We start from the raw sequence: 26,768 nt of genomic DNA on the forward strand, positions 1-26,768 counted from the left end.
ACAGTACTTTGTTAGACTAGAGTACAGTTAATACATATATAGATCTGAGTAGTTATAAAACTATAAAGTGATAATCCATTGATAAATATATATATATATAAGTAGGATATACGGTATAAGATGCACTTTATACGATAGCACAATTCGTGTGTGTGTGTGTGTCTGTGTGTGTGTCTGTGTGTGCTACCAATTGATTTGTCAAATGACCCAATTCGCTGTAAATTGAGCACAAAGATGTATTTAAACACCGTCGGATATATAAATGGAGAGACAAACAAAAGAAATTCCATAAATAATCATCATCACTGAAACCAATTGATATACATATATATATATATACAACAAAACAGTCCCTTTTCCGTTACCTTATTCTTTCTTCAATAACTACAGTCGTTTGGTTTCTACTTATACTGACTACTCATACACATCCTCATTCAACAACACCCAGCCAGCAGTAACTTCAGATACAATTTCTACGCATTTCATTACTTTGTTGCTTTACTGTATTTAGCAAATCTACTTCACACGTGCGTCAACATCAATCACTGTTTACACACACACACACAATGCTATTACACCTATTATCACTACTAGTCCTCACTGCGCCTACGATTCTATGTCTGGACCACTACTTTGATGTCTCGGGAGACGGGAAAGATAGCTACATTCTACAAGCAATACAAGACCAAGATAAAGAGCTCAAGATTGACAATATCTTGCGCAACCCACTAAAGTACAAAGATTTTCCTCCTTTGGTCAGTGAACCAAAAAAGTCGCAAAGAACTTTGGAACAAGGACATATACCGCAATACGTAATAGACTACGCGCCTTTGGTTCATTTATACAGTGAAGAAAGATATCTTCCTTACGACATTGGCGAATACGTCACCAATTTCCATGTAACGTTTGAGAATGGATCAGTCTATCCTGGCACTGAAACTGACATGAATTTGGACAAATTATCTAAACTCAAACACACTTCGGACTTGTTTCTAACATCAAACTCGGATTTTGATAAGGATCCCGATTGGATCACTGGCGTAAAGAACAAACCTAATTTGATAAATGGCGAGATCAAAAATGCTCCAGCAACTTTGATTGTTGTCGACAAGGGGTTTGGATGGGTTGATGCATACTGGTTCTACTTCTATTCTTTCAATTTGGGTCCCTTTGTTATGGGTCAGGGACCTTATGGCAATCATGTGGGAGATTGGGAACATTCATTGGTTAGATTTTACAAAGGTGAACCAGTTATCGTTTGGATGTCGGCACATGGTGGAGGCGGTGCATTTTACTACCATAATTTGGAGAAATATGCGCTTGACCCAAGGCATCCAGTCATTTTCAGTGCTAGAGGAACTCATGCCAACTACCCCAGTGTAGGCCAACACCCTCACGACTTACCATATGATATATTGAGTGACTTTACTGATCGTGGTCCATTGTGGAACCCATCTAGAAACTACCTTGGATACACTTATGATGGTAAACACGTGTTTCCAGCAACCAACAACTCAAATCCAAGACATGTTGGTCGTGAATGGAGGTACGGAAACTGGCTAGCTTTTAAGGGGCATTGGGGTGATAAGCAATTGCCCGATGACGACAAGAGACAAACGTACTCCTTCATTGGCGGTCACAAGTACATCAATGGCCCCACAGGACCCCTTATGAAAAACTTGCTCAGAGTCGTGCCTTGCGAACGTGCCAAATGGTGGAATTTTTGGAGTGGGTGCAATGTGAGACAAAATATCAAGTGGGGAGTAGGTATAGAGAGTGAGGGATACAATTGTGGCAACTTGTTTGTCAAGGTTCGTCCTAGATGGTTAAAGACGATATTACAGAAAGTCACTTGGGGTGGTGGATTTTGCTACATTGTGGATTTACTTTACGGCTGAGCTGAAGGTGTTGATTACCCTTAGTTTGATTTTTGATTTTATTTATTTCGTTGACCTTTTTAATAGGCTTGGGTCCATATAGCACCGTGTGATTGTTTTGTTTCCAAGTGTGGTTAGAGTAATAGATGTTGGCTTTGGTAGTAATAACAGTAACGCATAATTGGTTTTTCTTATCCAATGCTTGTATAACTTTGTATTTATATTCCTTGATACTTCGCTTGTCTCTCTGAAAGAGCCGAGACAAGGGAAGGCAGAAGACAAAAAAAAAATTATTTACAGTTGATTAAAGCCGTGCTTTATTACCTTTCCACATTGCTTTCGATACATGTCAACTCATCATCCCTCCTTCGGTTCATCTGGTGGAATAGGAAGCGTTTTCAAGTCACTAACTAAGTCATTCAAACCAGCCTCATTATCCTCATCCTCCACATCCAGAAATGTTCCCGTCACAATCAACCCAACCGTTGTTGGAGGTGATCAAAACTTGCAAAAAATATTGAACCAACTACTATCGGACTCCAGCTCGCCTCCAGTCCAGCTAGACGCACTAGAGCAGCTCACTGAAAGTATTGAGCGGTTTTCGCTATCATCAATACAGGAAATATGGTACATGGTACGACATTTTTGCGACCCAAAGCAACCACGCAATGTACGACGACAGGCTTTCAAATTGTGCATTGTTTGTATTGAAAGAGACGATAATTCCATTGGGGCCAGGGCCCGTTACTTTAGTGATATTTACAAGTGCACTCAGTTTACCTTGGGCCATTTTGATCCTAAGTTTAAATTGATTTTGAGAGCTTTATGTATCTTGTCCAAAGATGGGCATGATGTTCATGATTTTGTCATATATGAGGACCGCAGGAACTTGAGTAGATGGTTTACAAAGGGAATCGATACTCTTGTTTCAGTCTCAAGTGAAAAACAGAACCAAATGAATGAGGTACAAGTTGGCAATTGCGTAGACTTGTTGCACTTTATCACCAACTGTTTGAAGTTTAATTATGCAACCCTTATTGATTTCGCCTTGTCAAGTGTGCCAAAGTTGGGCTTGGTAAAGACAACGAATGAGGAGCTTCTTGGTGCCATTGTTAATTTCATCAGTTGTTTGACTTCATTTCGGAAATTGGCAAGCGACAACATATCTCAAATTGTGGGGTACTTGGCATTTGCGCATGAGCAATCGACAAATTCAAACTTGAAGAAACAAGCCCTTGAATCACTTGAAAATATCTGTGATGAGAGTACATCGTTGTTTGTGTGCACTGTCCTTTGCAATCAAATTTCGGACCCGTCACTTAAACAACTTTCTCAAGTGAACCATCTTGATTCAGCTATAACCGCATGCCTTGGATCCTTGGTCTTGATAGAGCTACTAAGGATTAAGCTCCGATTTGAAAAGAATAAGCTTGAATTCCCACTGTTCCTTTACTTACGTTCACTCTTGGATGCATTGCATTTGAAGATACCGTCGATCAATGAAAGAGTATTGCGGATAATGGCAAATGCATTCACGGGACTGCTTTACAATGAGTATGTTGACACGGACTCAGCTGGTGTATTTGACAAGATTTTCCCATTTCAGATTTGGTACTGTGAAGAATGCTCTTTGTTCGATGTGCTTGAAGCTATACAGATTGATGGCGATGATGATAGACAGTTGATGCAGGGCATATGCAATTCGGTAAAAAACTTGTACCAAGCCCATGCTTTGATGATTGCCAAGGACAAAATGATGAATTTCTTTGTGGAAGAAAGTGCATATATTTCACAAGAGGTTGCATTGTTTGTATTACAATGCTTCCAGGATGAAAAGAGTTGTACATTGTTGAACCCATTATGGCATGACGTCTCGTTGCGATTATTGAATCATTTCTACTATGCAGATCAAACTGTTGAAGTGAAGATAAAGTGTATTGGCGTTATTTATGAAGCCTTCAAGACGTCAATGCTAATATTTGATGCCAAAAGTTACAACTACGACATCTTTATCAATATCATGCAACATTCAATTGGTGAAACTGATGAAAGCTTGCTCGACTATTTATGTCGGGATGTTTTGACTACTCTACTCGCTGAATCATCATCCGATATTTTTTTTGAGTTCATGTCTGTGTTGAAAGCATTGTTTGAAAAGAAGCAAACTCCACGTAATGAAATAATCATGCCAAGGGGATACATAAGCCCCAAGCCAGCTCAACCCAGAGACAAAGCATCGCTCGCATTCTTGGTCAACGCGTGTAAAGCCATTTGCACCACCTTTACCATTTCCCTGGCGTCGAGAAAGGAAGACTGTTACAACGTGTTGGTTTCTATTGCCAATGCAACTCAACATGGAGAAGTTTTGTTAACAATTGCCAAATGTCTCATAAGGCTTAGAGTTACCGCCGAAAACTATGTGTACCTCACACACCCACACGATATGGTGGGATTGGCATCCGCATTTAAAAGAGACAACGTTGCTCCAACTGCAGGTCAGTTGTGGACGTACCCTGAATCAGTTGACTATATTCCCCATCACCACCTCGATAAACCAAGGGAGAACTTGCAAATTTCAACTGGTAAGATTGTAGCTGATCAAAATCTGGAGATTTACTTTATTGATATTAGGAAGTGGTTTCATGTGGTTTTGCACATTGTGAAGAATTTTGTTGAATGGGAGGTTTACTCATACGTTTGGGCGCATTTTTGCTCACAATTATCCAACATGCACTTATTTATGAATTGTGAAGATGAGATACTTGAATTTAAATCCATCGTGTGTGACCAACTAACTTTGAAATTGCCTCCAGAGTTGGTATTTCCAAAGAATGGCGATCTCTCCAAAGCCGACTTGCAAGTTGCTTTAGTTAGAACGTTTTCTGCGCTTATTGGCTACCATGACTTGTTCCTGAAGGCAGATGAAGATCAAATAACGTCGAGTTTGATATTTGGATTGGGGTCTTGGGAAAAAACGGCAATTCCTTGTATAAACATTCTCACTATATGCTGCTATGAGATTCCATTGTCGATCAAGAAATATCTCACTTTGATCTTGACGAAATTGCAAACGCGAGTCACCAGTGCAAATGCAAGTACGCATACTTTGGAGTTTCTAAGTTCTTTGGTACATTTACCGGTTTTGGTTTCCGATTTCACGATGGAAGAATTTAAGCGTGTTTTTGGGATTGCATTCAAGTATATCCAGTATGCAAAAGACACTGAATTGAGAAACCCGGACCAGCTAGTTGTGCCCCGTGTGCAACAGCATGGTGTTGACGCCGAAGTGGAGGTGGCGCCATCGACAACGACCAAAGGTGTTTCTTCATTTATGCTGCAGTACATCCTCATCCTTTCATACAATGTGATTTCGAGTTGGTTTTTGAAGATTGAAATGAGTGAACGCAAGAAAATTTCCTCGTTTTTGATAAAGCAGCTAATTGCATCGGACGAATTGAGTACACTGCAGAAACTTGGTGACCATACAATTGGGTTCCTTGATTTCCTCAGGAAATTTACATTTAGTGATTTACCGTTGAAAATAGTCAACTCTACACACAGCAAGAAAACTAGTGCTGGTGCAGTCGATGATGAAGATGAACGTACTGTTTTGCATCGGTGGATGGTGGGGTGTTCGGTGGTTAGCATTGGAACTGAAGTACATCTGGGCGACACCGAGATACTAATTAGGAAACCTACTGGCGTGAGCAAATTGACTGTACAATTGGACCATAGAACTGAAGTGCGCAAAGCCTCACCGGCCGTTATCGATCCCAATTATTACTTGTTGCAGTTGTTTGATTCGAAGGTGAAGCCGATCCCCATGGTCGAAGATAGTGTCATCTCACGAGGATTATCGGTATTGGACCGAATCCCAAGTGTCGAGTTTCACAAGATTGGTATTGTTTACATTGGCCAAGGGCAATCTAGTGAAAATGAAGTATTTTTAAACAAGTTGGGCTCGTTGGACTATCTCAAGTTTTTGGACAAGATTGGACATCTTGTGAGGTTGAAGCATAATAGGTCCATATATACGGGTGGACTCGATATTGAATCTGATTTGGATGGGGAATACGCTCGATACTGGAGTAATAAATTAACCCAAGTGATCTTTCACGTGACTACAATGATGCACCGTCAAGATTCGACAAGTATAGGTATTGATGATGGGATATTGTCAAGTACCACTATTGAGAAACAAAAGGTTATAGATTTGAAGAAACGACACATTGGTAATAATTATGTCAATATCTTTTTCGACGAATCGGGGAATCAAGACTTTAATTTCAATTTGATCAAGAGTCAGTTCAATTTTTTGAATATTGTGGTTTCGCCGCAAACAGTCCAGACCAAGAATACCACGTCATACTTGTATTCCTTGCATCAACACCAACAACAACAACAACACCAACACCAACAGCAGTCGCTTCTGGTACATAAAGAGCGAAAATTTTTCAAAGTCAAGACGTATAGACGAGTTGGGGTTCCCGCGATTTTTGCAACTTGCCATTTCAAACTTGTGAGCGAGGATCAATTGCCGTACCTTGTGAGAAGTGTTGCCATTTTAGCCAGTGAGTTTGCCAATGTATGGCATGCTAGCGACTTATCAGGGAAGTACGTCACCAATTGGACACAAAGAGTCAAACAGTTGCGATTGCTTTACGATAAATCAGTGGACTCTGTCAACAAGGAAAAAGAGCAAGATGCGTCATCTGAATCGTTTGAAGAATCGGCATTGGCAGAGTTATACAACTCATTCGAATTTAATTCTTATACATTATAGTAATAAAGAAAAAAGACATTAAATGGATTATACGTTGCCATACTTTTCTTTCTAGTCTTCCTTTGCTTCATCCTTTTTCAATTCAGCTCTCTCCAATTGCCTGCTCCTATCGAAATACAAATTTGGATGATTAATGTGTTCTAATTGGGGTGGAACCTGGCCCTGTCCCCTTGCTGCATTCATGATTTGCTTTTGATGTGTCAATTCAAACACTTTGGTGCATGCAATTGTGTAATCATGATTATTCACATTGTCCATGATTGAATTCATATCTTGTTGATTCTTGATCCCCATTTCTTCAAGACTGGATCGCAATTGCAGTTCAGAGTAATCACGATACGGACATCCATGGTATTCTTTTGGACCTGGTTTAGGTTTACTCAAGATTGTCGCACAATCCCATGGCTTATAATTGATTCTTGCACCTTCAAGCCCGTATTGGTGTCGAATATTATACTTGTACTCTTTATTGAAAGTTTCTTGTGTCATGTTGCCGTTCTTTGTGAATTGTTGAGTCCAAAATTTGATTGCTTCGTCAACATTCAACCCGATCCCCTTCAAGAAAATACCCAATTGTTGACGACCCAAGTATTTCAAATGGGAATTAGCCATTAAATTTCGTTGCAAGTGGGTTGCACAAAGTGGGTAATGGGACATGATTTGTTTCGATGTGATTGATAATGCATTGATATCGGATGCAAGTTCACTATTCATGTCCGTCTCGTATTGAAAGTTGGAAAAATTGCGTGACAAGTGGTTGAGCAAAGGCAAAAGTCTGTCATCCTCCTCCAATCTAGGAATGGCTTGAAAAGTCTTGATCAAGATATCGTTCAAGCTCTCTTGAAATTCTGCAGCCAATAAATTCAATTGCAAACTTGTTGGCAAGTATGCATTACCTGCTTGCAAATAAACAGATCTAGATGAAACCAATGGACTAAGTTTTTCAAATGGCAACTTTATAAAGTTTTCCTTGGTGATCATCAACTGCTTGATTTGATCATTAGTTAAAGTAGTTTCACCATCCGACGCATAATGTTGTTTCAACATTGGACTGCTGGCAGCAAAGAGTTTATCAATTAATTCCATCTTTTCTTCTCTTGAAATGTAAGACCATGATAATTTGTACAGGTTCAACTCAATAAACTCTTGCTGTTCTTTAGGTTGCAATGAATTGTACCTGATCCTAAACAATATCGTCTCATTCTTGATAAACTTTTTCCTCAACTCTTCAGTTCTACAAAACACCAAGCGGAGGATAAAATGACTATAATAGTCCTTCATACGTTCTTGAATAAGCGTCTTTTCATCTCCATTGGGGCTTAATGGTAGGTACTTGAGCAAAAGTGGTTTCAAAGCAAGTTCAACATCCTTCTGAGACGAAGATCTAGCAACACAAGATTCAATCTCAATGAGTATTTTCAACCTATCAATAGCCCATTTCTCAAACTCTTCCAATGTAATCTCTTGATTTGGTGGTAAATCATAAAACGACAATCTTGATGAGTATAATTTCGGTAGGGTGTATTCGGCTGTGGGTGAAGAGGTCTTGTCCTCAAAGTTTCTTCTACCAGCCGTCCTTCTCTTTACTTGTCTAAACATCTTTTCTAAAGAAATACAAGGGGTCTGTTCAGTGTAATGAGCAAAGAGTATGGTCTGAAGTTGAGCTGCAGTAAGAAACTGGTTTGTTGTTGTTGTTATTTTTTTTTGAATATGAATAAATGAAAATAAACATAAAATACGCGTCTTTCTTTCTCTGTTTATCTGTTTTACAATTTCTCAGTGTCGCGTTGCAGAAATTTACGTCATTACACCGCGTGATTCTTTATATATGTATATATATAAATATAAATAAATGTAAATGTCATAAAACTGTATTTTACGACAGTGTACAATAATACAAAATAAACACACGACATTGGCACTTTTCCATTTAATTGTTGAAACCTCCAAAAAAAAGAAAAAAAAGTTTTTTTACAACTGCAAAAGAGAGAATTTCCCCTAGATATATCACGCGTTTGAAATTCATCATCAACTATAACAACCAGTTTTGATCTATCATTGCTTAATCATTATTGAATATTTGTAGCACTGCACATATTGCTTAAGCTTTTCCAAGACTACTACTACTACTACTACAACTGCTATATTGTCTTACGCGATGACGGATGTTCAGATTGACGCCAACTTGTTTTACAAGAGGTTGGCCATATTGCAGAAAACACTAGAGGATGAGTCAATCCCACAAGGATTGGTCATTGTTGGTGCTCGTAATGACGACAACACGTACAAGAAATCAACGGTTTTACAGAATTGGCTATTAGGGTACGAATTTGTTCACACAGCAATTTATGTGTCGCCCACAAGATGCATTTTCATTACGTCGGAAGGAAAAGCAAAGTACTTGAAAGGTTTGACCAATAAGCCAGACACTGTTGAATTGTGGACTAGAACCAAAGATCCAGAGAGAAATAAACAGTTGTTTGTCGATTTGATCACTGACATGAAGAAGGTTAGTGATGAATATGGCACTGTTTTGAAGGACAAGTATGAAGGCAAATTTGTTGAGGAATGGACTGACGCAAGTAAAGAGTCCGGGTTCAGAGTAGTTGATTTGGCATTGACATTATCCAAAGCAATGGAGATCAAGGATTCGGAAGAGTTTGAAAATACTAAAATTGCTTCCAATGCTAGTGTGGCTATGATGGACACATTTGTTAATGACATGACTGCTATTGTTGATGAAGACAAAAGAGTGACAAACTCTCAATTGACCGATCAAATTGAGGACAAAATCGATAACAACAAATGGTACTTGCGGTCCAAATTGGGTAAAAGTTTACTTCAACCGATAAAAGGTTTCGATCCCGAGTTTTTGGAATGGTGTTACTCACCAATCATTCAAAGTGGCAGTGAATTTGACTTAAAGCCAAGTGCGGTTTCTAATGAGAAGGTGTTGGTTGGTGACGGTGTCATCTTGTCCTCGATTGGTTTGAGGTACAAATCATATTGTGCCAACGTTGGAAGGACATTTCTAATTGATCCATCGAAAGAGATGGAAAACAATTACAACTTTTTGTTGAAATTGCAACAATATGTCACCACTGAATTGTTAAAGAGTGATGTCAAGGCAAGTAAGGTGTATCAAGATACTTTGGAGTACATCAAAAAGGAAAGACCAGATTTAGTAGACAAATTCCCCAAGAACTGTGGTTGGTTGATTGGAATTGAATTCAGAGACTCTACTTTTATCTTGAATGCTAAATCGGAAAGAGTCTTGACTGATGGCCAAATAATATCCCTAACTCTTGGATTCCAAAACTTGCCAAACAAGGACAAGACATATTCCATTCTTTTGACAGATACGTTCAAAATCAGTGTCGATAAGCCCATTTTGTTGACAAATTATCCCAAAGCACAGCTGGAGGTGTCATTTTATTTTAATGATGAAGACGAAGTGAAGAAGAGCTTTAAACCTGAGAGAAAACCAGCTGAGAATCTTGATGGATCACATAAAACAAGACACCAAAATGTCAATGAGGATGACAAGAATGCTGAAAAGATTAGACAAGAAACGCAATTGAAGTTGCATGAAAAGAGGACTGAAGAAGGGTTGGCAAGATTCTCCAAGGCTGATGCCACTGATGCATCAGACTACAAGCCAATATTCAAGAAATATGAATCATATGTACGTGAGTCCCAGATCCCAAGCAGTGTCGCAGATTTGAAGATACACATTGATTACAAGAACCAAACAATCATCTTGCCAATCTCAGGAAGACCGGTGCCATTCCACATCAATGCTTACAAGAGTGGGTCCCAAAATGAAGAGGGAGACTATACTTATCTTAGATTAAACTTTAATTCTCCTGGAGCTGGAGGTAACGTCACCAGGAAAGCAGAATTACCGTATGAAGACTCGCCTGATAATACATTCTTGAGATCCATCACTGTCAGATCTAAAGATCGTGATCGTATGGTTGATGTTTTCAAAGCAATTCAAGATTTGAAGAAGGACTCGGTAAAGAGAGAGCAAGAGAAGAAACAAATGGCTGATGTTGTTACTCAAGCAAATCTTGTTGAATTGAAAGGGTCGAGAGTGAAGAAGTTGGAGAATGTGTTTGTGAGACCTACGCCTGAGACGAAAAAAGTGGGTGGTGTGTTGCAAATCCACGAGAATGGGTTGCGTTATCAATCCAGTTTCAAAATGGATCAAAAGATTGATGTTTTGTTTTCCAACGTGAAAAACTTATTTTTCCAACCATGTAAAGATGAATTGATTGTTCTTATACATTGTCATTTGAAAAATCCAATTATGATTGGTAAGAGGAAAACATTTGATGTCCAGTTCTATCGTGAGGCTAGTGATATGGCGTTTGATGAGACTGGAGGCAGGAAGAGAAAGTATAGATATGGGGATGAAGATGAATTGCAACAAGAGCAAGAGGAGAGAAGAAGAAAAGCATTGTTGGATAGAGAATTTAAGCAATTTGCTGAGCTTATTGCTGATAGTTCAAATGGGCTTGTTGATTTAGATATACCATTTAGAGAATTGGGTTTCCAAGGTGTACCATTCAGGTCGTCGGTTTTGTGTATCCCAACAAGAGATTGTCTTGTGCAGTTGATTGATCCACCATATTTGGTTGTGGCCTTGGAAGAAGTTGAAATTGCCCATTTGGAAAGAGTTCAATTTGGACTCAAAAACTTTGATTTGGTATTTGTGTTTAAAGATTTCGCCAAACCGGTTGTTCATATCAACACCATCCCCATGGAAACACTTGAGGATGTCAAGAACTGGTTAACTGACGTTGACATTCCAATCAGTGAAGGTCAAATGAATTTGAATTGGGCTCAAATTATGAAGACAGTTCAGGCTGATCCTTATCAATTCTTTTTAGATGGTGGATGGTCATTCTTGACTGGTACTGGGGAATCGGACGAAAGTGAAGAAGATGAACAAGAAAGTGAATTTGAAGCTAGCGACGAAGATCCGCAAGATGAAAGTGACGTAAGTGAAGAGTATGGTAGTGAAGAAGAAAGTGATTTTTCAGGAAGCGGAAGCGGAAGTGGAAGTGAAGCTGAGAGCGAAGAGAGTGGTGAGGATTGGGATGAAATGGAGAGAAAAGCTGCCAAAGCCGATCGACAATCAGCATTTGACTGAGAGGGAAATACTTCTGGAAGACGGTAAATCGTAATAAATAAAGAAACATCTGTGAAAAGAAAAAGAAAAAGAAGAAAAACAGTGAACGAAAGAAAGTAACATCTCTATAGTTTTCTATTGCGGAGATGACTTCTCTATGACAAATCAATCGACAGCCACATGTCCTTAAAGTTCCACCAAGAGGCACCAGAACCACAAAGTCCAACCCAGAATGGGGTCAAGCATCCATCTCTCAAACACCAATGCAATACCAAGGGCAATTGTATAACATTCTTGAACAACGAGATTTGCCAAGACTTGTTACCCCATTTACTAACAGGAGTTCTTCTCAACATCTCGGCAATTTCAATTAATAAATAAGCACCCCAAACACGACAACACCAGATATAAGTTTCAATGCACCAATAGTTGTTATCACCAGTCCCGACCCAATCGTGATCGGTCAACCATCCGGCATTTTCAAACAATTCCAAAACGATACAGTTTAGGGCTTGGATCATATTGACAAAACGATCAAATTTGGGTGTTGCTGCACTGGGGTTGCGCCAGGAATGGTATTCGTCAATTAGCCACGGCATGTACTTGATTGAGTCTGTCAATCTGTTGAAAATCCTCACGTCGGCCAAGTACAGATTGATTTTTTTCAAATGGTATGCCAAGTTTGATGGTTTTTGTTGTGACTCTGGTGTTGGTTGAGGCTTAGGCTGGTTGAGAGCTTTGACATTGGATGTGTCGATGTTTACTTTGTTGGCTCCCACTTTGACCAATTGTAGTAATTTGTATTGTTGACGACGTAAGAAATCACGAATTTGATACTTGTTGTTGAGGATTGATGAAATTAGTAATGAAAAGTAACAGATGAAATACAAGTTTTGGTCTACTGTTGATGTCTTGCTCAAGACTTTGTCGTTGATCTCTTGGTAGAATTTCCTGCTGAATATGGACTTCTGCAAGAGATGGTTTAATTGAAGGAGTAGTTGTAATGGGAGTGTCTTTGTTGTTCTTGGTTTGTGTGGGGGTGGTGACATTGCTGAAATCGCCAATAAGCTCGTCATCCCTTCTTGCTGTATGTTTATGTAGTAGTAGGGTTTTCTAAACTGTGTGGTAGAATATATTTCCGTCACTTCTTTCTCCTCCGAAGATGCCTTCTAGAGGAAGTTTCGTTGATTATATATTAATTGAACTGTGGGGGGGTAATGTTCTCTTTTTCCCAATTCTTTCAAATTTTTGAGAAAGAAAAAGAAAAAGAAAATGCGCTTAAGTTGATTGCAACTTTATTTTCTTTCTCTTTTACCCTCGGTCCAACTGCACACTAGCTATACAGTTAGATATATACACACTTCACAGAAGGTGTACATCGACAAGATATATATGGCTTTACATTTCACCCTTTTCAAGTAGCACGTCTAGTAAAACACAAACAGTAAAATATGCATTTTAAAAAAAAATAAAATATATAGTACACAAGCATTCTAAAACAGAGCTTCTATTTCTTAGGTGGATATGGCAAGTCTGGTATTCCATCAGAAGACCTTAGGCTTGAGACATTTTGAGCATGTGGATGTGACAATTGACTCTTTAATTGCTCAAGTGAGATTCCCTCTTTCCTGGCATACTCTTCTCTAGCATGCTCGTCAGCAGAGCCAACTGTTTCCAAAATCAATTCATTGATCTTTTCAACATCATCATTCACTTGTGGTAGTGCCAAATTCAAAATGACTCCAATGAAACCAGTAATGGCAAAACCAGTTTCCATCACCAACACAATGGCATTGAAAAATCCCTTCAATGACTCGTTATCACCTGAGTAGGTGAAAACATGACTAAACCAATCAGGAACCAATGTTGAACCCAAACCGGGAACTAATGCTGCCGTCAAGATAAATCTATCTCTTCTTGTGAACTCGGTTCCTGATATAATCTTGATACCGGAAACAGTCACTGAGCAAAACAAAAACGTAGTCATACCACCAAATACCGGCTTGGGGATGGAAATAATGGCGCCAGCGAATTTACTGAAAATGCCCATAACCAACAAGAAAAACACACACCAGTAACCGACAACCTTGTTTGCACATTTGGTGATAGCAATAACACCGTTGTTTTGAGCAAATACCGACATCGGAGTGACTGTCATTAGACCTGCTAATATACCATTGAATCCATCTGCCAATATTCCTCCTTGGATTCTAGATTCATAAAGTTCGCCCTCAACTTCCAAACGAGATACATCTGAGGTTGCTGTGATGTCACCAATCGACTCCATCATCAACACCAAGTAGACGGCCAAGAATGGCAAAACGATAGGACCATATACTTTCAATTTAAATGTCTTGACCCAAATGAAGCTTGCTGCTTTAGCAGCATCAATTTGACTAGAATCAAAGTACCCACAGGCAGCGGCAACAATACAACCAACGAGCAATCCCAAAATAACTGCACAACTCTTCATAATTGGTGACCCAAACTTTTCAAACAAAATGATGGAAACATAAACAAGGAATCCTAACCCAACAAAATTGGCTGAGCCCCAAGGTTTGGAAAACTTACCCATTGAACACGTTTCATCAACACAACCAGAGCCTCCAACCCAATCTTCCAATCCAGTTTCAACTAAATGAACACCAATCAACATAACAACGGGACCAGTAACCAATGGAGGGAAAATCTTTTGAAGAATCCTAGCAGGTAAAAACGACATCAATATTTCCAACAAGGCACACACTATACCAGTGGCTAAAATCATACCGTATCCATCAGGACAGGGCAATTTTGTTCCATCAGCCGCAGTGGGGCATACACCATTAGCATACATCATGGGGAACGCACTGGATGTGACAGTGATTGTGGCAAATGAGGGACCGACAACCGACAACAAACCAGTGCCCAAATGATATGGGGTTCCGTATATGTGGAAACGAGTGATTTGAATGATGGACAAGATACCGGAAACAATCAAAGATGTACTCACCAAGTATTCTTGTGTTTCTATTGGTAAATTTGCTGAAGCACTGATTAAAATTGGAGGAACAACCAAACCTGCCATCATTGCTAATGAATGTTGCAATCCTAGTATTGCTCCTAGAAGTAAAGGCATATCTGATTTGAGTCCAAAGAAGGGCTGTACTTTTGCTTCTCTTGACACAAATGGTATTTCTGGGGTAAACAAATATTTGTAGTCGTAGTCTCCTAGTATACCATCTTTGGTGGTCCATTTACGGAAAATCCGTTTCGTAGTCCTGGTAAAGTCAATCATCTTTGAACACTATGTATAGATGAGTTTATGAAAAAAATGGGTGTGTGTGTGTGTGGTTTTGCAGGTTTGATTACTGTTGAGATCTTCGTATCTTATTGCGAAAATGGAAAACTCCTGGATAACAATGTTGGGAAAGGTGGTGTGTATTTATAAGCCAGATTTGTGGAACTGGTACGTTTATGTAGATCGAGAGTGTATACGTATCTATTGTCTAATCCAATGCGATGTAATATGGTTTGTTATCTTTTGTGATGGATCTATCCGAAAGGCTAATTTCAAGGCGTTGATAAAGAAACTGGAAAAAGCCTTTAATAAATTGAATTAAATTAAAATAAAATAAAATAAAAATAAATTAAAAAATAAAAAAAAAATTAAAAACTTTTGCAGAGATAACGAAAAATGCTGCAAGTTAAGTTGAATATATACAGACTCAAGATAATAAAAAATAGTTTTTTTAACTAATTTTTTCTCAGTTCTGCAATGTGCCAGCAAACGTGATAATAACTGCATTATTATTACAAGGGATGAAAAGGATTACAAACCTAGTTTGCATTGTGTTTATCTTTGCCAAGTTTCAGTTGCTTAGCTTTTGTACTGCGGGAAATAATGATCCTTTTTCTTTCCTTATTGTCTATTGTTGTTATATTTGGCGATGAATATCCAATTTGACGGATAATATCTTATCAGAGAAACAATCCAAGTCAATAAATAATATGAGACGAGAGATGCCACAAATTTGCTTTACTCAGCTCAGAGTTAGGGTTATGAGAGTAAGCGTGAGCTGATTTGCAGTCTATAAAAATGAAAATCCACAAACCAAACTTGCAGTTGAGAGAGGGGGGTTTGGTTTTGGTGCTGAAATGTGGAGATCGTAAACCATCGGCGGGGAGTCTATTATCTTGGTGTCATCTACATTTTTTTTTTGAATAAATAAGCGCTGTACTGCTTACCACTTTTGCTTCCCTCAAAATCAATAACAATCTCTCTAGCAAAAATAAAAGGAAATAGAGAGAAGCAAATGTACTCAACTTTGTGTGTGTGTAGTTGCCCTTCTTGTCGTCAAAATGTCTTTAAGCAAAGAGGCTTGTAACATTAAAGGCAATAAAGTGCAATGATGTATGCCTTGCAGACCTCTGTATTTTACTCATAATGCGCTTCTTTCTTTTTGTACCATAATCTTGTTTATCGTGTCTGATTGGAGAGAATGTTGCACTATCAATCGAGGATGCTACCAACTCCACTACTTAAAAAAGAACAGAAAAATGCCAAACAGAAAAGACAAAAAGAAAAGAAAAAAAAAAATTTCTTTTTTTCTTTTTTTTTTTTTGTGTGTCTCTACGGCGATATCCGAGATTTGGTTTACTGACACAAATCCACACAAGCTCTTTTAATTTTTTTCTTTTTTGTTTTTTTTTCAAATGCAAGATTACGTTGTTTCCATGTACTTTTTGGTGTTTACCATTGCGGCCCGCTAGATGTGGCAAAACCCAGCGTAATCATTCCCTGATCTAGAAATGCGCAAAAAACCTGGCCCTTAAGTCCGGTCTCTTGCGGTTTGCTTTTTACGCTATCAATCACATCAAATGGGGAAAGAATGAAGCGGAGAAACCACACACTGAGGAGAAGAAATGTCTATGACGTCGGTCTTACTGTGCCTCAGTGTTTCAATTACGAATAACAACTCCAGTTGAACCTCTTAGAACCCATTAGGGCAGCTTCTCTTATAGGAAATCAGACCCTTGTTCGCAGTTTTCATTAGCATCAACAGAAAGCACTCTGGGCATCACAATTCACACCAATGCAAATAGCTTATCTCTGATGTGTGTGGCCATGGGTTGTGGCTTGTATGACTCTCATTTGCAATAAACGGAGATGGCCGACGGCCTGCTATTTTGTCAATTATCGCACCCCTTTGACAATTAAAATTCTATCAAAGTACATTCTATGAAGTCTCCTATATTCTCCCCCTTCCCCCAATTCACCTAATTTGCTTCGGCGTTGGTTTTCTCTGACAACTTGGCTTGAGCGACCAAGTTAGCAGGTGCATCCATTCTCGCCAACATCACCTCCACCATTCTAATCTTATCTGGCTTAGCAAACGCCTTGTCCTGGAATAAATCATTCAACTCGCCAACAGTACCAATCCTCTTTGTTTCATAGTCTTTAGCATTGAACAAGGGCAAAAGCTGTAAATTGTTCCAAGGTTGAATATCATTATATGTGGCATTTTCTCCATGAATCAAACGCTCAATAGTATAACCATCATTGTTCAAAACAAACAAATAGGTGTTATTACAATTCCACCTACACATGGTGGAGATTTCCTGTACTGTCAACTGCAATGAACCATCACCAACAAACAAAATAACTCTTCTATTTGGATCAATTTCTTGTCCAGCCATAGCTGCCCCGCATGTGGCACCCACTGTGTAGCCAATAGAGCCCCAAAGCACTTGTGAAATACCAATGGTATTGTTTGGAAAACGTGACTGAACAATACCGAACGCCGAAGTACCAGTCTCAGTGACAATGATATCTCCCTCTCTGAACCAAGAGCTAACTTTAGTCCACAAGTATTCTTGAGTTAATGGTGTTTCTGGTGGAGCAGGAGAGTTGACCAACTTTTGCTGTGGTACAGGTGATGGCGTGTATGATGGACTGATTGAAGACGAAACTGTTTGCAACAATTTTTGCAAAGCTTCCTTCATTTGCACACCGGGAAAAGTAGCTTGTCTAATCTTGGTGTAATCGGAGTGGAACTCAACAACATTCTTTGTCTTGTATCCATAGGAGAACGAACCAGTATTGAAATCGGACAACAATGCACCAATTGATAAAACCAAATCAGCACTTTCCACCGCCTCCTTGACATCTGGGCGCGATAAAGAACCAACGTAAACACCACCAAATCTTGGATGTGATTCATTAATACCAGACTTACCCATAGGGGTGGTAAACACCGGGAATTGAGTTACGTCAACCAATTTGGCAACTTCTGGCTTACAAGAATGTCTTGAAGCACAAGCATCAACAAGAATGATTGGGTTCCTGGCCTCCTTGATGAGTCTCTCAACGGTTTCAATCACCTCCTCTTGTGCTTCCGGATCATTTGGTTTCAACGACAAGTCAATTGGGGTCTCCAACAATGAACTTGGGACCATCAAATCAACCAAATTGGATGGCAAGCCAACATACACTGGTCTTTGATAAACATAAGCATCTCTGATACACCTGTCAATTTCATTTGGTGCACTGTTGATGTCAGATATGAAAGCACTTGAGTGACTAATGTTTTTGAACATTCTGTGGAAAACCGTGAAATCACCATTACCCAAAGTATGATGCAACAACAATTGTTTTGCTTGGGCACTAACTGAAGGAACACCAACAACGTTCAATATAGCACAATGTTCGGCAAATGAACCGGCAATAGCATTGGTCAAGGATAATTCACCAACACCAAATGTCGAAACAATGGCACCCATTCCTTTCACCCTGGAGTAACCATCGGCTGCATAACCGGCATTCAATTCATTGGCATTACCTGCCCATCTCATACCATCAATTTCATAAATCTTGTCTAAAAGTGATAAATTGAAGTCGCCGGGGACACCAAAAATGGTATCGACTTCTAATTGATGCAATCTCTCGAAAAGGTATCTTCCTAATGTGATTTCGGACATTTTTGTTGTTGTAGTTTGTGGTTTGGCAAAAGGGGAAGAGCTCTGACGAAGGTCGCGAATCAAATGAGGTCTATATATAGTGTGGTGTGCTCCCTTCCCACTCCTTTCATCCAAAAGGTCGTTAGTGATCCGAATGTATACATTTCTGTGGTAAGGCTTTGTATAGCTATTCACCCGCTGATCTCTCTGTATGACCTGATGTTTCAAAGATACTTTTGTGTCAAATGCAGATTGATTGGCTGGACTTTAATCTCCGAGACCACGTAAACGCATATTTCACTGCTGTTATGCGCTTAGACCGTCTTTCTGTAAGCGCATATGCAAACAAATCCCGGAAAAAATCGCGTGTTTCGATAATTTTCCGGATGGTCTCTGAAAGATGTGTAAAACCACTTCGGACATGAGTGTCCGACGATCGGGTTGTTATAAACCACATTCTCGGATGACTTACGTCAACCCTAAATCTGTGTTTGCAAGGTACACTTGAAATCCAGCAACACAAGCAACTATGTAGTTGCAAAGCAATGGTCGTGTTAGAGGGCCCAATTTATATTCTTCTGCAAACTGTAAACAAAAATCCATCAACGAAGAAAAAAAATAAACCAGAAAAAAACGTGATAAACGTATGACCTTGCTGAAGAGTTAACGCAACTACCACTTTCTCAAAGCACAACAGCCATTGCGCAACCCAAAGTCATACATAAGAGAACTTACTACAGATGTATGTATACTAGCCGACAGTAATTGTCTTATCCGAGGAGCACTCAACACTCTGACATGGTTACAAGTGGAATTGTAGGCATCTTTAAATTTTCCCACGTGAGCCAGCTTAACCATTTTGCACCCGCTTTGCATATATGAGATCACATGATTACTAACAACTGTTTCACAGACCTACGATGTCAAAAAGATCATTATCTCCTGAGCACGAGGAAGGAAAGAAGCTAGCAAAACATGGTGAAGATATGGCTATTGATTCGGAATTGATGGCACACCACAAAGGGGAGTCGGATGCCAAGAAGGGTGTTGCTCGTGGTGAGGAAGCTGAGGAGAAGCTGGAGGAGAAACAACACACTGAAGAAAGTGAAAGGACTGCCATCAACGCTGTGGCTAATGCCGCTGCGTCTATTGGCGATCAACAGAAGGAGCAACAACAATACGACCAAGCTCAACAGCAACAGCAACAGCAGCAGCAACAACAACAGCAGCAGCAAGCTTATCATGAGAACCTTATCAAGCAAAAGATTGAACAACAGCATGCGCAGCTGATTCAAAGTCAATCGCCAGAGGGCAACCATGCGTCATCTCATGCTTCTCCAGTGGAACATCACCCAGGAAGTCCTGGCAGTGACTATTCACACGCCTCTGGTTCGGGTACCAAGCCCCAGCACGGCACTGATGAGTGGCATAGACAAAGAAAGGATAACCACAAAGAAGTAGAAAGACGCAGAAGAGAAGCAATCAATATTGGTATCAAGGAGTTGGCGGAACTTATCCCCACTAGAGACACAAACAAAACTCAAATCTTGCAAAGAGCAGTGGAGTACATTAAAAGGTTGAAAGAGAATGAAAACAACAATATTGAAAAGTGGACTTTGGAAAAGTTGTTGACTGAACAGGCAGTTTCTGAGTTGAGTGCCTCCAACGAGAAGTTGAAGCAAGAGTTGGAAAGGGCTTACAGAGAAATCGAGCGTTTAAAAGAACAGCTCAAGTAAGTCCGTGACTTGTTGGGGGGGGGACGACTCGTGCTTATTCGTTTGTTTTCCTTATTTGTAAGATTATAATGTGTAGTAAGTAAATGTTTATTGATTTTTTGAATGAGCAACTAGTTTTAGAAGTACTAGATACTTTCAATTTATCTCTCTTCACTAGCAGGGTATTTTGGTTGTGTATATTGATGCAATAATTTCGCGTCACTATCAAAATTTTTTGTCTTGTTAAATCCATCTCCACGCAACGTTTCGACAAGATATACATATACATACGTATATTTTGCCACTCAGCCATGGGTATCCCATTCCCCGATATAGATCCCTATGATGTGTTGGGTGTTGAAAAAGATGCCTCGCCAATACTAATAAAAAAGACATACAAAAAACTATGTTTGAAACACCACCCTGACAAAATCAAACAACTAAATCAAGATGATCAATCGAAAGCAGCTTCAGAGGAGGAGTTGTTCACTAAGATACAGTTTTCATATAGCATTTTGAGTGACCCGGTTAAGCGTAACCGATACGACACGTTGGGCTCTTTGTCAGACTTGGGTGATGATTATGAAGACGATGGATTTGATTGGAAGGAATATTTCCTGTCCATGAACGAGAGGATTACAGTCGAGATGATTGAGGAAGATAGAATCAAGTACCAAAACTCAGAGGAAGAGAGGGAAGATATTGTCTCGAGTTTCATTTACTACGAAGGTGATTTTTTGAAGTTGTTTGAAGTTATCCCCCATTTGAACTTTACCGAATCAGAGGAGGAGCGAGTGTACAAGATTATTGAACAAGAGCTTCCTCATATGAAAGTGGACAAATCTGTAACCAAGTCGTGGGAGAAGTACACAAAGAGCAGGAAAACAAAAGTGAAGAATATGTTAAAGAAATTGGCAAAAGAAGCTAGAGAAGCAGAGGAGTTGGAGAAGCAGTTGAAAACAAAGAATGAAAAGTCACAAGATTTGGCCAGTTTGATAAAGAGCCGTCAGAATAATAGACTAGATGGTTTGATTTCAAATTTGGAAGCCAAGTATGGGAAAAAGAAGGGGAAAAAAAGAAGCTCAAAAGACATTGATGATGATGAATTTGAGCGAATTCAAGCGGAAATGTTGAAAAAGAGTAAGTAGGGGGGGAGAGGAGTAGCAATGGTGGTTTCTGTATAGCATTTTGCATTAAAACAATTGACAAACGATACGATGAGGAGAAAGTAGGCCGATACTTAGTGAAGAATTGTTGACCAGGCTACATTTTCTGGGCTATCTCTCGTTCCTCTTGATAGTTTTCTGACTCTCTCGCTCAGCATAGAGACCTCAGTCCAGAACACGGCCCCACATGGCCAACCTAGTGTTAATCAAAATCACACAGAACTTTGCGTTTTTGTGTTCGCGACAATCTTTTTCTGATCCATAAACAAAGAAAAAGAAAAAATAAAAAAATAAAAAGAAAAGTGCTCAAGAAAGTTGTGCTACTTTGACTTCACAGTTTGCAGCGTAAACTAACACTTTCAACATGTCGGTTACCTCAGACGAGTCAGACTACCTCTCTGAAGGATCAAGCTATAATGAAGAATTCAGCTCAGAAAAGACAACAAAGTCAAAACAAAAGAAACAGCCACTCGCAGACACGTCTTTGAACTCATCTAGCAACGCGTCAACTACCTCAACTGGGAAACCTTCTAATGCCTCTGAGACATACCAAAAGCTCTCTCAGTTGGAACATATTTTGAAACGGCCTGATACTTATATCGGATCAGTTGAAAAAACTAAAATGGAGATGTGGTGCTTTGATGCGGAATCCGAGTCCATGAAATTTCAAGAGGTTACAATTGTGTCTGGTCTTTACAAGATCTTTGATGAGATTTTGGTCAATGCTGCTGATAACAAAATCCGTGACCCTTCAATGAAGAATATAAAGGTACGAATTGACCCGGAAAATAACGTTATCCAGGTGTTCAACGATGGTAAAGGTATTCCCGTGGAGATGCATACAAAAGAAAAAATGTACATTCCGGAGTTGATTTTTGGTAATTTGTTGACCTCTTCGAACTATGATGATGACCAAAAAAAGGTTACTGGTGGTAGAAATGGGTTTGGTGCCAAATTGTGTAACATCTTTTCCACTCAATTCGAAGTTGAAACGGCCGACTTGAATACAGGCAAACTTTACAAGCAGACGTGGACTGACAACATGACAAAGGTTGGCAAACCAAAGATTAGTGCATTGAAAACAAAGAAAGAATACACCAAAATCACGTTCAAACCTGACTTGAGCAAGTTTGATATGGATAGCTTGGATGAGGATTTGTTATCGGTTCTACGCAGGAGAGTGTATGATCTTTGTGGAACTGTCAAAAACTGTAACATTTATCTCAATGACAAACGGTTGTCAGTCACCAGCTTCAAGAGTTATGTCGAAATGTATGTGAAAGCAATCAAAGAAAGGTCACCAGAGCCTGAAGGCGATGGTCCTGCCAAAAACTACACCACAATTGTGCATGAAGTATTTAACGATCGATGGGAAGTTGCCTTTGCTGTAAGTGATGGTACATTTAACCAGGTGAGCTTTGTCAACTCCATAGCTACAACTGCTGGTGGTACCCATGTCAAGTATGTCTCTGACCAAATAATTTCGAAATTGGTTGAAACCTTATCGAAAAAGGAAAAGGGTAAGAAAAAGTTGATGATTAAACCGAATGAGGTGAGAGATAATATGTTTATTTTCATCAATTGTTTAATTGAAAATCCCGCATTCACATCACAAACCAAAGAGCAACTTACAACAAAAGTATCTCAATTCGGAGGAAAGGAGAAATTCGTGGCGTCAGACAACTTGATCTCTCGTGTGTTAAAGACTGGAATTGCTGAAAAAATTCGTGATATTGCCAATGCTAACGAAGACAAGGCGTTGCAAAAAGTTGATGGAAGTAGAAAACTGCGAATCAAAGGTCAAGTCAATTTGGTGGATGCAAATAAAGCTGGTACTAAAGATGGGACAAAGTGTACGTTAATTCTTACAGAAGGGTTGTCTGCTTTGAACTTGGCTGTTGCAGGACTCACGGTTATCGGTAGGGATTACTATGGCTGCTTCCCCTTGAGAGGTAAACTACTTAATGTTCGTGAAGCTTCAGCTGACCAAATTGCTAAAAACGCCGAAATTAACTCTTTGAAGCAAATTATTGGTCTCCAGCATAAAAAGTCTTACACGGCTGAGAATATTAAATCGTTGAGATACGGTCATATAATGATTATGACGGATCAAGATCAAGATGGGTCACATATCAAAGGGTTAATCATCAATTTCTTGGAAACCTCCTTTCCAGGTTTGCTTGACATTCCTGGATTCTTGCTTGAATTCATAACTCCAATTGTTAAGGTGACTGTCAAGGGTCGTGGTGCCAAAAAAGTGATTCCATTTTACAGTATGCCAGAGTTTGAAGCATGGAGAGATGGAGAGGGACAAACATGTCGTTGGACGCAGAAATACTACAAGGGTTTGGGTACCTCAACCCCGATGGAAGCGCGTGAGTACTTTACGGCTTTGGATAGACACTTGAAGCGATTCCATGCATTGCAAGGCGAGGACAGTAACTACATTGATTTGGCATTCTCCAAAAAGAAAGCTGATGAAAGAAAAGAATGGTTGCAGAATTTTGTTCCTGGAAACCAGTTGGATCCTGAATTGAACGAAATTCCAATTAGTGAATTTATCAACAAGGAGTTGATTTTGTTTTCCATGTCGGATAATATCAGGTCCATCCCATCTGTGCTCGATGGTTTGAAACCGGGTCAAAGAAAGGTTTTGTTTGGTTGTTTCAAGAGGAATTTAAAGAGCGAAATCAAAGTGGCACAATTGGCAGCGTACGTGAGTGAAAACACCGGCTACCACCACGGTGAAGTCTCGTTAGTGCAAACGATCATTGGTTTGGCTCAGAATTTCGTCGGCTCAAACAATATAAATATTTTGAAACCAAATGGTGCTTTTGGTTCGAGAGCAACTGGTGGTAAGGATGCTGCTGCTGCGAGATATATCTTCACTGAATTGAGTGACATCACTAAAGCCATCTTCAATCCACTAGATAACCCGATATACACCTATGTCCAAGACGATGAGCAAACCGTTGAACCGCAATGGTATTTGCCCGTTTTGCCAATGATTTTGGTCAATGGAGCCGAAGGTATCGGAACAGGTTGGTCAACGAATATCCCTTCCTTTGATCCCAAGGATATTGTTGCCAATTTGAGGCGACTTATGAATAATGAACCATTGGAAGAAATGACACCGTGGTATAAAGGGTGGGACGGTGTAATTGAGCCCATGGGACTGCAAAAGTACAAAATCAGTGGAAGAATCGAGCAGGTCGACGACAATACAGTTGAGATTACAGAAATCCCTGTCAAAACCTGGACCAACACCGTCAAGGAATTTTTGTTGGCTGGATTTGGTAACGAGAAAACACCTGCGTGGATCAAAGATATGGAAGAACATCACACAACGAATATCAGGTTTATTGTAAAGTTGAGCGATGCAGAAATGGAAAAGGCGTTGAAGGTTGGGTTGTTGGAGAAATTTAAATTGACTTCCTCTGTGAGCTTGGGTAATATGGTTGCGTTTGATCCATATGGAAGAATCAAGAAATACAATGATGTGTCAGAGATATTGAAGGACTTTTACTATGTGCGTTTAGAGTACTATGAAAAGAGAAAGAATCATATGCTCGAGATGTTGCAACGGAAATTGTTGATGATTTCGGAACAGGCCAGATTTGTAAAGATGATTATCGAAAAGGAATTGTCCGTTGCTAATAGGAAGAAAAAGGAATTGATTGAGTTGCTTGAGCAACATGATTTTACAAAGTTTACCAAAGACGGAAAGCCAGTAGAATCAAAGGACTCCAATATGTTCATTGATGAGAATGACTCTGAAGAGGAGATTGAGAATGAGGGTGATGTTTCTGCTTTGAATTTGAAAAAGGCGGAAGATCGAGTCGAAGGAGAGCATAAACCTGACACAATTTTCTCATCGTATGATTACTTGTTAGGGATGACAATTTGGTCCTTGACTCATGAACGGTATGTCAAGCTTTTGAATGAAAAGTCCAATTTACAGAAGGAGTTGGAGATTTTGATTGGCAAATCGGCCGTTGATTTGTGGAATCACGATTTGGATGAATTCATGGCAGCGTATGAATTGTTTTTGGCTAAAGACGCAGAAGAGAGGGAGCACTTATCAAGTAGTGGAAATAAAAAGAAGACAACAAGAAAGAGGAAAGCTGTTAAATCTGAGGCGGAGCCAGCAAAGAAAGTGAAAGTTGAAGGTGATGATGCTTCACTAAGTGCGCTGAATGTTTCCAAACCACGAACTACACAAGCAAAGACAAAATCAACCACCCCACCCAATTCATCAACGCTGGCGCCAAAAGAAGCCACCGTCAAGAAGGAGCCCAATGATATTCTTTCATTCTTTTCGCCACCAAGCAAGTCAAGTGCCAGGTCGAATGGAGGCGCGTCATCGACAAAGACATCGAAACCCGTTGCTAGTTCAATATTTGATTCGGATGACGATATATTCGAAGTAAGCAAGCCATCTGAGAAACCCAAATCCAAGCCGAAACAAAACATTTTGGATGAATTGGATGATTTGGAAATATTAGGTGGCAAGCCGGAGGTTTTGGAGAGCAGAAAACGTTCCAGCAGACCTGCGAGGTCCAAAATCACCAGCTTATTCAGTGATGACGAGAGTGACGATGGTGTAGAAGATGATCCAAGTGAAGTGGTTGAGATTGATGATGATGACGACTACAATGATGAGTGAATCGTATAGTTAATAGAAGCGCTAACGTGATATTCATTCCTCTCTGACCAGTCGCTCTCATTTGATCACTATAGACGCAGGATAGCATAGGTCTGGTTTTCAAAATACGTTTGTGTTTTGCTAAATAGTAGGATCTGGCCCTGGCTTGTACCTGAGTCGAGTACTGGACGTAATGCAAAAACAAAACACGTTGTTATATTGCCACGAAACGAAAGCTCGTCTCTACAACTTCACTCCCTCTTATTAAGTTTCAAGCATATGGGCCCGCAAAGGCGAGCTCCAAAATTGTCGAGATATTCGTTCAGTCCCCATAACCATTTGACAGATGATGGTAAACGCAGTCTCAACTTTAGAATCTGGTTGTTTGAAAGTGGATTCGGCGTACTTGCTTATATCCAATTGACACGGATCCTTGCATTTTTTTTTTTGAGCACAAATAAATGAAGACATCAGTTTATATGTTTAAAACTTTCAAAAAAAAAACG

The 26,768-nt window shown here is 39.6% G+C and overlaps 10 protein-coding genes across 10 annotated transcripts; 6 read left to right on the plus strand and 4 right to left on the minus strand. All coding sequences in view use genetic code 12, as the record gives it.

Moving 5' to 3' along the window:
* Positions 1 to 566: 566 nt before the first annotated feature.
* KGF57_002459 (uncharacterized protein) lies at positions 567 to 1,898 on the plus strand (the record flags this gene model as incomplete). Its single annotated transcript, XM_051751775.1, has 1 exon — positions 567 to 1,898. One exon carries the CDS (start codon positions 567 to 569, stop codon positions 1,896 to 1,898), a length of 1,332 nt encoding a protein of 443 aa, XP_051609061.1.
* A 325-nt stretch (positions 1,899 to 2,223) lies between these two features.
* Positions 2,224 to 6,660, plus strand: TSC2 (Tsc2p; the record flags this gene model as incomplete). Its single annotated transcript, XM_051751776.1, has 1 exon — positions 2,224 to 6,660. One exon carries the CDS (start codon positions 2,224 to 2,226, stop codon positions 6,658 to 6,660), a length of 4,437 nt encoding a protein of 1,478 aa, XP_051609062.1.
* Positions 6,661 to 6,711: 51 nt separating this feature from the next.
* Positions 6,712 to 8,259, minus strand: PRI2 (DNA primase subunit; the record flags this gene model as incomplete). Its single annotated transcript, XM_051751777.1, has 1 exon — positions 6,712 to 8,259. The coding sequence occupies one exon, from the start codon at positions 8,257 to 8,259 to the stop codon at positions 6,712 to 6,714; it is 1,548 nt and encodes a 515-aa protein (XP_051609063.1).
* Positions 8,260 to 8,818: 559 nt separating this feature from the next.
* CDC68 (chromatin-remodeling protein) lies at positions 8,819 to 11,818 on the plus strand (the record flags this gene model as incomplete). The annotated part of the gene is made up of 1 exon (XM_051751778.1): positions 8,819 to 11,818. The coding sequence occupies one exon, from the start codon at positions 8,819 to 8,821 to the stop codon at positions 11,816 to 11,818; it is 3,000 nt and encodes a 999-aa protein (XP_051609064.1).
* A 134-nt stretch (positions 11,819 to 11,952) lies between these two features.
* CSO99 (Cso99p) lies at positions 11,953 to 12,873 on the minus strand (the record flags this gene model as incomplete). The annotated part of the gene is made up of 1 exon (XM_051751779.1): positions 11,953 to 12,873. One exon carries the CDS (start codon positions 12,871 to 12,873, stop codon positions 11,953 to 11,955), a length of 921 nt encoding a protein of 306 aa, XP_051609065.1.
* Positions 12,874 to 13,304: 431 nt separating this feature from the next.
* XUT1 (Xut1p) lies at positions 13,305 to 15,074 on the minus strand (the record flags this gene model as incomplete). The annotated part of the gene is made up of 1 exon (XM_051751780.1): positions 13,305 to 15,074. The coding sequence occupies one exon, from the start codon at positions 15,072 to 15,074 to the stop codon at positions 13,305 to 13,307; it is 1,770 nt and encodes a 589-aa protein (XP_051609066.1).
* Positions 15,075 to 17,056: 1,982 nt separating this feature from the next.
* Positions 17,057 to 18,757, minus strand: PDC11 (indolepyruvate decarboxylase 1; the record flags this gene model as incomplete). Its single annotated transcript, XM_051751781.1, has 1 exon — positions 17,057 to 18,757. The coding sequence occupies one exon, from the start codon at positions 18,755 to 18,757 to the stop codon at positions 17,057 to 17,059; it is 1,701 nt and encodes a 566-aa protein (XP_051609067.1).
* An 899-nt stretch (positions 18,758 to 19,656) lies between these two features.
* CBF1 (Cbf1p) lies at positions 19,657 to 20,472 on the plus strand (the record flags this gene model as incomplete). The annotated part of the gene is made up of 1 exon (XM_051751782.1): positions 19,657 to 20,472. One exon carries the CDS (start codon positions 19,657 to 19,659, stop codon positions 20,470 to 20,472), a length of 816 nt encoding a protein of 271 aa, XP_051609068.1.
* A 290-nt stretch (positions 20,473 to 20,762) lies between these two features.
* KGF57_002467 (uncharacterized protein) lies at positions 20,763 to 21,599 on the plus strand (the record flags this gene model as incomplete). The annotated part of the gene is made up of 1 exon (XM_051751783.1): positions 20,763 to 21,599. The coding sequence occupies one exon, from the start codon at positions 20,763 to 20,765 to the stop codon at positions 21,597 to 21,599; it is 837 nt and encodes a 278-aa protein (XP_051609069.1).
* Positions 21,600 to 21,981: 382 nt separating this feature from the next.
* TOP2 (DNA topoisomerase 2) lies at positions 21,982 to 26,283 on the plus strand (the record flags this gene model as incomplete). The annotated part of the gene is made up of 1 exon (XM_051751785.1): positions 21,982 to 26,283. One exon carries the CDS (start codon positions 21,982 to 21,984, stop codon positions 26,281 to 26,283), a length of 4,302 nt encoding a protein of 1,433 aa, XP_051609070.1.
* Between the last annotated feature and the right edge of the window lie 485 nt (positions 26,284 to 26,768).

This window comes from Candida theae (genome assembly GCF_024610275.1).
Source record: "Candida theae strain CBS 12239 chromosome Unknown scaffold6, whole genome shotgun sequence".
NCBI lineage: Eukaryota > Fungi > Ascomycota > Pichiomycetes > Serinales > Debaryomycetaceae > Lodderomyces > Lodderomyces theae.